General features: G+C 39.0%; 2 protein-coding genes across 4 annotated transcripts in view; one reads left to right on the top strand and one right to left on the bottom strand.

Moving 5' to 3' along the window:
- LOC111795956 (serine/threonine-protein phosphatase 6 regulatory subunit 3-like) overlaps window positions 1-2,225 on the top strand; it is a 9,945-nt gene extending 7,720 nt beyond the window's left edge. The window contains exons 17-20 of one of the 3 annotated variants that reach the window (XR_002815272.1): window positions 128-157; window positions 369-439; window positions 820-981; window positions 1,083-1,217. Coding sequence is in view for 1 of the 3 variants with exons in the window: in XM_023678604.1 (XP_023534372.1) it covers window positions 128-157; window positions 369-439; window positions 1,083-1,902 (921 nt within the window). In the remaining 2 variants the exon portion in view is untranslated. Of the gene's footprint in view, window positions 1-127; window positions 158-368; window positions 440-519; window positions 982-1,082 lie in introns of all 3 variants that reach the window. The other 2 variants (XR_002815273.1, XM_023678604.1) reach the window with 2 other exon arrangements.
- A 6,634-nt stretch (window positions 2,226-8,859) lies between these two features.
- LOC111795965 (auxin response factor 18-like) lies at window positions 8,860-13,203 on the bottom strand. Its single transcript, XM_023678621.1, has 5 exons — window positions 12,633-13,203; window positions 11,312-12,433; window positions 9,412-10,322; window positions 9,239-9,307; window positions 8,860-9,145 (listed from the first exon to the last, which is right to left on the bottom strand). The coding sequence occupies exons 2-5, from the start codon at window positions 12,398-12,400 to the stop codon at window positions 9,064-9,066; spliced, it is 2,151 nt and encodes a 716-aa protein (XP_023534389.1). The 5' UTR covers window positions 12,401-12,433; window positions 12,633-13,203; the 3' UTR covers window positions 8,860-9,063.
- Between the last annotated feature and the right edge of the window lie 87 nt (window positions 13,204-13,290).

The following is a 13,290-nucleotide window of genomic DNA, read 5'->3' as shown; positions in this document are numbered from 1 at the left end:
TTTTTTTTTTTTTTTTTTTTTTTTTTTTTTTTTTTTTTTTTTTTTTTTTTTTTTTTTTTTTTGTGTGTGGAGGAGAATGAGTGAAGATTGGAGTTATTTATGTATTCTTTCTTTGTTTTGGTTGCAGGACCCTAGATCTCTTGGTCAAGATGATGAGGTAATAATGTTATTTTAGATGATGGAGTGCTAGGTTTCTGTTTACTGTGGGAAGTTGGTTTTTGGTTAGAACACTGACATAGTTTTAGTGAGGTTCTTTAAGAATACGGTTTACAATGTATTAGCTAGGTGGTGGGTGCAGGACATCTTTTCATTTTCTTGTTTAAATTTTCTCAATTTTCTTACTGATCTGCCGTGTCCTTTGAGTACAGGATGTATATTTTGATGATGAATCTGCTGAGGTTGTTATATCATCACTTAGGCTTGGTGATGATCAAGGAAGGTGAGTTTCATAATTATCAACTATGAAAAAAACCAGCAAAATGCTTAGCTCTTTGACTATGATCATGCCTTCATATTTAGGTTTGTAACTGTGGCAAATAATCCTTTGTGAGATAAGTTCTTTGATGCCCCTTTATTGGATTGATCTTGTACTTCATGGTTACAACGTTTCGAAGTAAATGTGCTCTGATCGGATATGACATTCAACTGACCTTGTTTGGATCAACATGAAAGTACTCGACAGGACCATTGTTGCCTGGAAATTGTGTCGCATGGCAGGATGACTATTTCACTTAAGCCTGGTCTTTATTATGTAGATGATCTGATCTAGTTTTGAACGATTTTGTTCTTATACCAACATTCTTCTTGTTGAATCTCCAGGCTTGTTTCCTATGGTTCACGGCCCATTTGTAGGCATATTTACATATGCTTGAACACTTAGGATGGGATGTTGGGCGTGAAGAGGGAACTTTTCTTCATTATAATTCATCATATATTGATTCTTATCTTTGTAATGGCTATGAGAAAGTTCATCTAGGAAGTGTATGTGAACTTCCGATTGTGTCTGTTTTTCACGGGCTAGCTTCTTTTATTGATTGAGCTACTATGTGGAATGTATAATATGGAATGTTTCATTCTTGCAGTAGCCTATTCACCAACTCCAATTGGTTCGCATTCCAAGACGACAGAGTTAGTAGTGAAGCTGCAGGCACAGCACCCCCTGAGAGGATGGATGAGATTAACCTGAATGGAACTTCTAATGGTGGTAACAGCAGCAGTGATGATGAGGTCGTGATTGGCGAGGAGTTGACCATTAGCAAGAATTCTGTGGTGGACACCTCCTGTTCAAAGTCGGGGCTTCCTGATAGATTTTCTGGGAGTGAACCTGCTGGTGACGGGATCTCAAACTCTGGGTTGAGTGCATCCAATGATTTGGGATTCTTCAGGTTTGAGACACCAGATGCAGGGGATATGTATGGAGACAGGCCTTTGCCTGACTGGGTAGGATGGGGTGAAACATCAGATTTGCAAGTTGGCGGTTCAAGAATGAACCCGTTTGAGGACAATGACAATTCTGATCCCAATGATTTATCTCAAATTGAATTAGCAGCGCCCAATGTCAATTCTCCAACAAGGGGAGAAGCCTTTCTTCCAAATGGCTCTCCAACTACAACAGGCTCAAGCGATGGATCAGAAGGCAGTGATCAAAGTCAGAAAAATACAGCTGTGCCCTCATTGTTCGAAGAAGATGTTGAGTTCGTTGGTGTGGAGTTAGAGGGCACTGAGAAGGCTATGGAGCAGGCTCTCAAGGAGGGGATTGTTGGGGAAGCAGGGCCACTGAAGAGGAGCGTTGCCCCCAAGGTGCCAGAAAAGGAGAATTCCGATGAAAATGAGGCTGGGATCAAGGAGTTCAATGATGCAAACTACTGGAGAGTGGATCATGAGGTTACTGTTTTGGAATGATCATGGGTCAATCATATTACGTTATTTTAAGCCTGAAAAGGTGGTTTCCGACGGTCATGGACACCATTGCGGTTGGCATGAGCATCGGTGCTTGGGGCAGATATATGTACAGTATATTTTTGTTTCTATATGTGGGAGATTGGATGGTAGAATACGTTGTGGGCGTCACTATTTACCTGTTACCCGACTATTATGCTTATTATTCAGGGTTTTATTTTTTTGTTTCTGATTCATGGGATTTCCCTGATCCTTCGTACTTCATATTTAATTTATGAGAACATTCTTGATTCTTATGTCAAAATTTCAACATATTCAATTAGCTGGACGTATTGGCAAGCTTCAGATTGGCGACTTCTCCTTTGGTTGTTCTCTGGGTAGAACTGTAGTGATGGCTATGTTGTCTTGCTCAGAGTTTGATGAATAGTTTCTGAAACTTGGGGGTCAGAATGCTCCCATAAATTCTCGAAGTTCACGTTCTTCTGTGATCACGAAAACTGTACACTGCTTTTTAACGAACTAGAGTTGCTTCTTTCTTATGATGAAATTGGATATGCTAAGTTTCTCGATTAGCTAGAAAATTGGCCGCTATCTGAGCAACCTGCAGTGGCTTTGATTGCAGTATCTGCCGTTCCTGCCAGGTTTGTCATTCGTCTCTTCCTTTGATTGATTGATTTATTTATTTAATTTTAAATTAGTAGACACAATGACTCCTTGTTCTGATTTATTTGTTAAATACTATGTGGCATATAGTCGAGATCGTCTGTTTGTATCTTGTATCGGTTCGTGTGCTAATCTGTCATCATATTCATGTCTTGATTTTTGACATTTGATCTGCTTCCAATGCATACATTAGGTTGCTGTGTTTTAAATCAACTATGCTGTATAATTATGTTGGTAGATGAAGGTAAAACTTTCCTCTTAGGGAATCAAGACCGATCAATAAAATATTGTGCATTTTTTATATGAGTGTCCATTCGTAATTTGCATCTGTCTAGACGTGTGGATCTTAAACTTTTATTTTTATATGTTCCCAAGGGTAGTAATCTGCCATTGATATCTGTAGAAAGCCTGCTGAGGAAAGAAAATTGTACATGATAGATATTAATCTGGGAAACTCATGTGGAGGGTTATTACAAATTAAAGTTAGGCTTGTGAACCATCTAAAGTGGGATAAATAGACATTTATTCAATCTTAAAATTTCTTAATCTCAAGGACAATCGAGGCATCAATTCTAACTATGACCGCCAAGATGTGATTCTTTAGGGGAGTTGGGAATATTGATCCATCCAGTCGGAAGAGACTGAAATGATGGGCAATACAGCTGTCTCCACCCCTATGAAAGTAAATCCCACAGAGATTTTAAGCCGATTGTCGACCCATAAAAAGCACCCATGCACCGTCCTTTTGGATTCCCATTTCCATTTGTCAGTGTATTAATACTTCAACAGCTGCATATAACCTGTAATTGTTCTATGAAGTTGTATATATATTCTAGATATCCATTTTTGTTTCTTTTCAACCCCCATGCAAGCGGGTTCCAGTATTGCTGCTAGCTGAGATGAGAATGAGTCCTGGATATTGTGAGATCTCGTATCGATTGATGAGTAAAACAAATGATTATTTATAAATACGTAGAAATTTCTCTCTAGTAGATATACTTTTTAAATTTTGAGGAGAAATTAAGAAGGAAAAACTCAAGAAAGACAATGTTCGCTAGCGGTGGTTTTGAGTTGTTACAAATGGTAAACGAGCCAAACATTGGGCGGTGTGCCAGCGTGGACGCTGGAATTGTGAGATCTCACATCGGTTGGAGGGAGTAATGAAACACACTCTCATTGGTTTGGACTTGGGCTGTTCCTAATAGTTTTAGAGACAAGACATTAGGCAGTGTGTCATGAGAACGCTGGAATTGTGAGATCTCACATCTATTAGAGTAGGGAACAAGGTATACCCTCGTTTCAAAACCTTAAGGGACACCGAAAAGTGTGCCAACAATGACACAAGAACTCTGAGATTACACATCAATTGGAGAGAAGAACGAAACATACCATTGTTTTAAAACCTGGAGGAATATGGTGAAAAGTTTTTCACTTTCCCATTAACAATTAGACACGTATCTGAACTTGATCATGCAAAGGGACATGTGCACTTTTGTAGATTGAATAGTTTGAACTACCTACCTAGACGGCGTAAATTAGGCACGTAGAGCTGCAACTGTCACCAAGTGGGCAGTGTGTTCTGTTTTCACCAAAAAAGAGAAGAAAATTTGTTGAGACGAAGCAGAAGGGTTTTCCTGTTTCTTGTGTGTATTAGCTATTATGGAATTGATTGGACGTAGCAGCAGGCAAGTTGCAGTTTAGTGTGTCCTATTTGTAGGGTTACGGCATAGTGGTGGTTCTATGTCAATATTACATCAAATGTATGTTTTGATTGTGAAAGAGATTGGGGGCCACACAGGTACGTTTGCCGTCTGCAATGCCTTACTTTTTTTCATCTTCTTTTGTAAGCTTTTAGTGAGCGTCAACATTTATTCGGTATATGGTACAGTGTTCACACAGCAGAAACCCATCCAGTCTCTCTATTTATTTACTCTACCAATAGCCTTTGCTTAGAAGCCTCTGTTTGTGTTAACTACGTACACAGTACCAAATCCCTCTTACAACGTGACTCCTTTAAGATTACCTCAGAAATAATGTTCAAATTATTATATGAGTCTCTTATGTCTATGGTTAAAACTTCACGCCTCACTTGCATTAACCTTTTCTATTTGTCTGGACAAGTAAGTTGAGTTGAGTGGAGTGGAGTTAGTTTGATATTTTGTTTTCATGCATCGAGGAATGTTTGGCCGTCTGCACTGTTTTTTATGAACATCCTTTGTTAAAGAGTCCAGCCAAGCAAATAAAACTATCATTACTGACCAAATACTCTTCTGTTTTCTGTAGGATTTCTTTTTTAAAAGAATCTCCTTTAAGGATTATCATGTAATATTTGGATTAAAGGATGTTTAGACTGAACTGTTCAAAGGAATTAGAGAAGCTAGTCGGGAGAAGTTTGAATCTCGAATTCATGGAGTTTCAGTACGTGTTTGGCGGATTTGGAGGGAGTCTCATATTGATTGGAGAAAGGAATGAGTGCCAGCGATGACGCTGGGCCCCGAAGGGGGTGGATTGTGATGTCCCACGTTGGTTGGGGAGGAGACCAAAACACCATTTTAAGGGTGTGGAAACCTTCCCCTAGCAGACGGGTTTTAAAGCCTTGAGGGGAAGCCCGAAAAGGAAAGTTCAAAGAGGACAATCTCTGCTAGCGGTAGATGTGGGTCGTTACAGTTTGGGCTCAAGTTTGTGGGAGTATTGTTGGAAAGACTCTTTACAAGGAGGTTGAAGAGGGAATTTAGACAAAGAAGCTCGAAAGAGGAGAATCGCAACTCGATTTTTTAGGTAACTTCACGGGTACTATCCAAAGTTTTTTCGAGCAAATTAACCATCAAATGTTAATGGATCTTGTTGATTTAAGAAAATGACAGAAAAAGCACATAATTGAACAAAATTGAAAGCATGATATGATTATCCTATTATACGAGGACAATTAGAGATTCATGAACTAATTTTTAATCATGAACTCGACTTGAATTGTTGAGCATTTGAATAACATTTTAGAAATGGTTATGATTTACTTGTATGTGTAGAGACTATTAGGGGCTTGCCATTTAATTTCTATTAGTGAACCATTACCATTTAGCATGAGTTTACATTAATACCTTCCTCAGTTGTAGATAGAACTAGGATTGAGCCCAAAAAATGTATGAATCCTATGAGAACCTTATGAACTCATTGTGCAACCACTTATGACTTATTATTCATGATCTTGTTTGGATTAAAGTAAGAGACCATAAATGAGAGTTCACTCAATTGAGGGTCATAGTCTCGACTAATCCTTACTAGAGAATTTAAGAATAATGTCCATAATGGTATGAAGAGAACATGAGTTGGAACCGACGTTAGAGTCCCGTCTTGAGAACCTATGAGATATAGGTTGATAAAGATGATGATGATGAAAGGGACTAATAGAACATATAACCAAGATACCCTAGAACCTTAGAACCTTAAGAACGAACCATGAGAATTGACAATCTAGATAGGGCTAAGAAAATAGAACTCATTACTTCCGCATCGTGACCACAAATCGGGCTTAGGTGAACCAAGTACACTTAGAGGATAGCCTAAAAAATCCTATAACTTAGGTATGAACTCTTAAGTATGAATAAAACACCGAATCAACAACATATGAATAAATGAGAATAAGACTTAAGAACAAACTAAGAACTACAACCAAATTATTTACCGAGTATTTTTATACCCATTAATGTTACTTTAGTTCTTTTCAAATGAGACCTAAGTGGAGCAGTTGAGGCAAGGGTGTGCACAAGCTTGTGAGGCTTTAGGGCTCAAGATAGTTTGGTGTCTCATATTTGTCGTACTTATATGTTTATGAACTTAGTTGTTTTAAATTCATATTTTGACATCTTTCTATGGTGTCTCATGTTTTTTGAACTTAGTCATTTTAAAGTTTTAAATTGTTGTGTTTTTTAAATATCTTAGATAAGTAAATGACGGTCCATGACGTGAGTCTCTTGAAAAGTGAATCGTTACATATCATGAGTATCCCACCAGCTTGGTTGTTCTGAGACAATCACATGATCCTACTATAGGATAACATGCATAAACGTGTCCGTAAACGTGTCCGCCGCGACTTGGACCATTTTCCTCTAAACCTTTTTATTAATTTACTTGGCCTTAAATTTAAAAATGTGAGTAAAAAAAGTAAATAACAAAATGATTTACAAAACCAGACCTAAAAAATTAGTAACTATTGGTTTGAAGTAACCAATTGAATTTAGTCCGAATCATTTATTGGTAATTAAAATTCTGGAAATAAACCCCTTTTCCCTCCCTCCAATAACGACAAAGCTTTCAATTTCCTGCATCGCCAAACAAATTAATAACAAAGAAAGCAAATTATCGTACAAATTTGGAGACGGTTTCATATCGCGAGAAGTAAACAAATATCGCGTGGTCCACAACGATCAAAATCCCTATCAAATACTACCGGAGGATCTGCTCCGTACACGTTAGCGCTCAGATAGCGTACACATCACGCGCCGCGTGTGGTGAAAAAAATTGGTTCGTTAGGACTGTGATGGGGACGCATGCAAGAAAAACTCACCGCACGGGCGGGTATAGACGCCACGTCATCAAATCTCTGTCGCTTGCTACCAAATTACCACTTTGCCCATTATACGACAAACTCACATTCACCCCCTCGACGTGACCACTCACTGCCCGCTGAATTTCCGTTCGTATGCCTGCCCCTGACCTTCTACACCTTTCGTTTTCCGCCTAATTAATCATGTTTTTTTAATATTAATTTCATTAATTACTTCCTTAACTATTCACTAACCAAATTCCACCTCATTTTTAGTTTTTAATTTAGTTTTTATAATTTCATAAATTTTAAAACTTATTGTGAAATCTATTTTTTATCATACTTGATCATGTATATTTTTAAAATTTACGAAAATTATTAATAGAGAGTAAATACATTTTGATTAAAAAAAAAAAAAAAAAACTAAAATAATATTTTTAATCAAATAATAATATAACATAATGGTTTAATTAATGTGGTAAAAGAAGGAGATTGTTGCGTGGGTGGATGGGCATATAATACATTTATTTATTTAAAGTATAATATAATTTTAAAAAATACTACTAAATTATACAACTACTATTTTAAATATGATTTTCTTTACTTTTACACGCATAATAAGCCTTTTTTAAATGATAAATATCTCTATTTTTTATTTTATTTTATTTAAAAGAGAGCTTAATTAAAAATAATTTTCCCACAAAATATAAATTTTAATGTATTTTGTATTCAATTTAATTTTTTTTTGGGACAAAAGTTGTGAGTTGTGGGTTCTTGGATCACGTGTAAAACACAGAAGTTGCTTAATGTCAAAGTTAAAGTAATATATATATATATATAATCCATGAAAATGACACCCATTAACACAACCCAAAATACCCTTTTTCTCTCCTAATTTATTTATTTATTTATTTATTTATATTTATGTTATGACTCACCATTCAACTTCGTGCTATAAGCGAGCATTTTTAAGTATTTTTACTGCTTCTTTTAATTAAAAAAAAAAAATAAGATCATGTTATTTTCAAAACGATCGATAGGTAACTTGACTTATTCTAATGAGATATCCGTTGATTAGATTAGTATTTTATTTTCATTTTTTTTTAGGCAAGAATTGTATAAATAATAATAATATAAAAAGTGATTGGGTTGGCGGTAAGTTCAAAATCATTGACCAATTGTCTGCTTTTAGTTTCACATTGGGATCATCATCAGCAATTAATTATGGATTTGTATTAATGGATGTTATATATTATAATATTAATGTGATTAATTAATGTAATTAATGTAATTAATAAAATTGAGTTTGAATGAAAAAGAGGAGGGGGTGGAGAGTCAAACCTCCGACTCCCAAGCAGCTGCACCATGAAACAAGCACAAGCTCAAGCACCAAAACGGCGACACAAAAAGGTGGACGCCACGTGACTTCTGCCCCATTCCCACGTGTGCCTGCTTTGGACTTCCAACTTAAATTTTAAAATATTATTCTTATTTGCACAAAACCCCCTTTTCTCTTCATAATTCAAATCCAACCCCCCAATTTTTTTTTAATCACTTGCCCTACACACTGTCATTCATTCAGGTGTAGTACGGGTTTGGTATAAAACATTATGCATTTAATTCCCTTCCCCAATCCATGGGCAAAGCTTCTCCATTTAATAGACCCATTTTAAAAATGGTGGGCCTGACGGCAATTCGTAACGGGTCAAAGTAACTATTATAGGGATCTAAATGGAAGTTCAGCTGGAATGATATCGGGGTCAAAACATGCATAACATTAGGAGGCATTAAGATCGAGTTAGACATTATGAACAGTTGCATTTGATGATACATAGTAAATAAGAGAAGAAGATGGGTGATGAAATGATTGAAAATAAAGGTAGCAGAATTCTGCAGATAGTGTTGTTGGGTTCATCATTCGTTCTTATATCACAAACACAATCAGAAAAGAGGAGAGGCTATGCAAATATGCTCAAGGGGCCCGTCTTGTTTGAGGAATCTAATCCATTTTCACCACTTCGCAGTCCATCCATCAATCTCCTACAAACAAATTTTCAACCAAAATTCATTCTTTTCTTCTAACTTGCATACATACAGCTACAACAAACATGGCACCAACAAATCGAAACTTACCTTCCGACCATCTTGTCCGACCCCGAGTCAGTTAGAATCGTCAGTCTTCTAGCTGTTTTGATAAAATCACTGAAATCAAAAGGAAGAACACGATTGAATGAAATCATATGCGAGGAACATGGTGAGTGAGTGTGTAAGAGAGAAATCAACTAACAGAATTGTTGATATGATACCTGAATGGTTTGTCTCCAGCTTGTTTGACAGCACCTGTTGCATCTTGGTAAAGGACATGGCTAAGAATGTCTGGTTTCTCCATTCCGAACATGTTTGCCAGCCTCCGGTATAGTTCTTCATACGAGCCAATGACCGAAAGGTTAAGCGTTCGGCCTACATCTTCTGACTCCATGAATACCTTGCAGTGACCGATGTCTAGGCCGAGTTCAGTGGCTTGATAACCCTGGTACCATGGAAATCCAGCTCCCGGTGACTTGTTTGGAGATATCTGCTGCTGCTTGAAAGTGTATCCTGAGCCATCAGATAGGAATTTCACTCTCTCCAAATTCACGTCTAAGGAACTTTTCTCGGTCCGAGGTGAGTGAACGTCACCGGAAGAGCTGCGTGTGATTTGCTGTTCAGTGAGTATAGGTTGACCAAAGAGTAAAAACTGATACTTCTTCACAGAATCGGATCGTTCCAACTTCGGACCAGTGTTCTCCGCATTGAGCAGTGCCGACGAGTTCTGACTGCCGCTGCCTCTGTGGTCTGTAACCGATCTATGGGAAATTCTGGAGTGAAAATCAAGCTGCTGAAAACTGGATGGAAGCAGCCCAAGTTGAAGTTTGTTGTTGAGATGGAAATCTGAGGAAGATATTCCAAATTGAGTATGCCTGGCTCCCTGTATGCCTACAGAAGTGTTATCAGATAAACAACACATGGGACTGCTTGGCCTAAGGGTATTGCTTGGAAACGACGACAATTGGAATTGGCTGTCGAGGGGAAAGTCGGGGTGTTGAGGTAGTCGAAACTTCTTTCTTGGTGGAGAGAATGGTGATAGTTGAATGACGGGCATGTTCGATACCAGTTCGACCAACCATGGGCTAACACGCTTCACGTTCTGTAGCAAATCTGGCTCGTCCCACGTCACCTGCAGTAGTAGGTTTTACCACACATAAATCCAAGAACAAGATATCAACAAAATTGTAGCTTACCATTGAGCCTATAGTAATAAACCAATCGTTTCAAGATACATTGAAATTTACTGCTTGGTGGCTGATACAAGAAATGGCAATTTAAACGCCCTATAAACCACTGTACTTCAACAGTGCCACTAATTTAAAGGCCCTATAAACCACTGTACTTCAACAGTGTCACTAACTAATATAATTCATGTAACAGCCCAAGCCCACCGTCCGCTAGGGAGAACTTTTCACACTCTTACAAGGAATGTTTTGTTCCCCTTTCTAAACAATGTGGGATCTCACAATCCACGGCCGCTGGAACACAGTCCGGTGAATGGCTCTAAAACCATGTGTAACAGCCCAAATCCACTACTAGCATATATTGTCCTCTTTAGGTTTTTCCTTCCGTGCTTCCCCTCAGGATTTTAAAACATGTCTACTAGGGAGAGTTTTCCACACCCTTGTAAGGAATGCTTCATTACCCTCTCCAACCAAGGTGGGATCTTACAATCCACCCCATTAGGGGACTATGACTATGATTTCATTTGTAAAAGCCCAAACCCACCACTAGCAGATATCGTACTCTTTGGCTTTCCCTTCCGAGCTTCCCCTCGGAGTTTTAAAACGCATCTACTAGGGAGAGGTTTCCACACTTTTATAAGTAATGCTTCGTTCCCCTCTCCAACCAGTGCGGGACTCACAAATCAGCTCTTGAATTCAAGCAAAACAAGTTCATCAGCAAGCCCAAATAGAGAATGAACGATATGTCAAAAGGCAAATAAACCCAGAAAGAGTATCATCTTTATGAGCTCCTAGAAATCTTAAAATTCACGAAACTGAAACTATGAATACATAGAACCAGACAAAATAAGAACTTTGGTACTAAAAAGCAGCATGGCAGTTGAATAAATGCAGTTCAGTGACAGTCCGGATCAGAGGAGGAGGAGGAGATTACCTGAAGAAGCCGCCATGGAGAATTCGGCCAGCGGATAGGATCAGCAACTTGAACAGAGGAAATGGTGCCCATAAACCAACTAATCCGAGAAGAATCCTCAGTTTCAAATGGCATCTTGAACCTCATACCAGAGCACCACTGGATTCTCATGGCGGCTCGAACCGATGAGGCCTTAACACAGAACTCCGGCGTGCTGGCGCGTGGGTAATAAACCACCTCAAACGCCTGCCCACTCGCTGCCAGCGCCGCCGCTTCAATCACTGATTCTGGCCTAACTTTGCCTTTTCCCCTCAAACTCCCACCACCATTAGAACTCAAAGACCCTTTTCTACTCAACTTGTTGTCCTCATCTCTCAGAAACATCGTCAACCCACCGTAGGGTGGGATGCTATTTCCACCGCCGGGATTCCAGCCATATGGGTGATCAGCAGCACACCCAATTGCCCGTTTGGCTCGCCGGATTCCAACACAGAGGTCGCCATTTTTGGATCTCAGAAAAACAATCGAATCGCCGGCGACAAGCTTCTTCTGATTGACAAAACTACTCCACCCAGTAGTTAATAAATGCCGACGAGGCGTCCCCCTGTAAATATGCCGAAACTTCCAAACCTCGCCGTGGACATCCTTAGCAATCACCGTCTGAACCGGCGGATCCGCCGTGTAATCCAGCCTCGGAAATATCGTCTCCGCACAGTACCTCGGAACCGAGAACCCACCGCCGTTGTTAGCATCGGATTGGGTCAACGTTTTGGCAAAGGAAGCCGGTTTCTCCATGTTATTCTCAGACCCATTACTCCCAAAACCACCCTCTTCCTCGCAATTAATTTCGTTATTCGCCAGTGGAACCAGTCGTACATTCGCATAAACTTCATCCGTTTCATGATCAGCCAAGAACTTGACGGCGAGCACTCTACATGGAATAAGCGGCGGGATTCTAAGTGAAGAAGTGAAATCGACGGCGGCCTGAGCGTGCTCGGCATGACCCTGAGGGAAGTAAAAGACCTTGGAGTTAATAGCAGGCATCTGGACCATGCCTCCCGCACAGGCATGCCATAGTTGAGGATCCAAGTTCTTATCCGCTTCTTTCATTCGAATGATTGCGTTTTCCCCCAAATGCAATGCCTGAGAAAAGGGAAAAAAAAAAATCAAAACTACTGAGGAACAGTGCCTTCAAAGTTGAATGAAATTAAACATCCTCCGTGTTTAATTTATAACCAGGCAAACAAAGCGACTTAAATTAACTGATCAAAATCGAGAACCCAAGGATATAGCCATAAAATAATTGAATCGGGATTTATTGTAACGAAAAAATTATTCTCACCTTACTCTGTTGAAATGGGACAGGAAATCCCAGTTCTGTTTATCGCCAATAATACAGATTCCTTGATTGAAAGAACAAACAGATTTGCCTTACCAAGAACAGTCGAAAATAAAAACGAAGCTTAGAGTCGGAATGTGAGAATCAAACTCAAAAGGCTCAGATTCAGCATCTTCAGTTGCTTCAAGTTCATAGATAAAAAGTCAAATACAACCCAGAAAACGAAATTCCAAAAGAAACCCAAATGATTTCAGAAACAGACACGATGATGTGAGTGAGAAGCAGAGGTGATTTCAGTCAAAACCCAGGAAGGAGAAGAAGAAGAAGAACAAGAACAACAAACCCAGTAAACAAAGAACACCAAAAAGAAGAGAAACCCGTCAAGAACAAACCCGTTCCCCTTCTTCTTCTTCCTCTTAAGCATTCAAAAGACAGAAGAAAAGGGCAAAAACAGAGAGGCCAAAAGTGGCGTCAGATCAAAGAGAGAGGACGATTAAAAGATGATCCGGCGACGATCTGATCCCAAATAGCGAGGGGTTTTCTTGGTTGAAGGAAACAAACAAAACAAAACAAAACAAAACAAAACAAAACAACCAAACAAACAAAGAATCAAACAATCTGAAAACAAGGAAAACGAAGGGAAAAGAGAAGGGAGGGGGGG

Source organism: Cucurbita pepo, chromosome LG05 (assembly GCF_002806865.2).
Source record: "Cucurbita pepo subsp. pepo cultivar mu-cu-16 chromosome LG05, ASM280686v2, whole genome shotgun sequence".
In the NCBI taxonomy this organism is placed as follows: Eukaryota; Viridiplantae; Streptophyta; class Magnoliopsida; order Cucurbitales; family Cucurbitaceae; genus Cucurbita; species Cucurbita pepo.
This window is presented reverse-complemented; position numbering and strand designations above follow the sequence as displayed.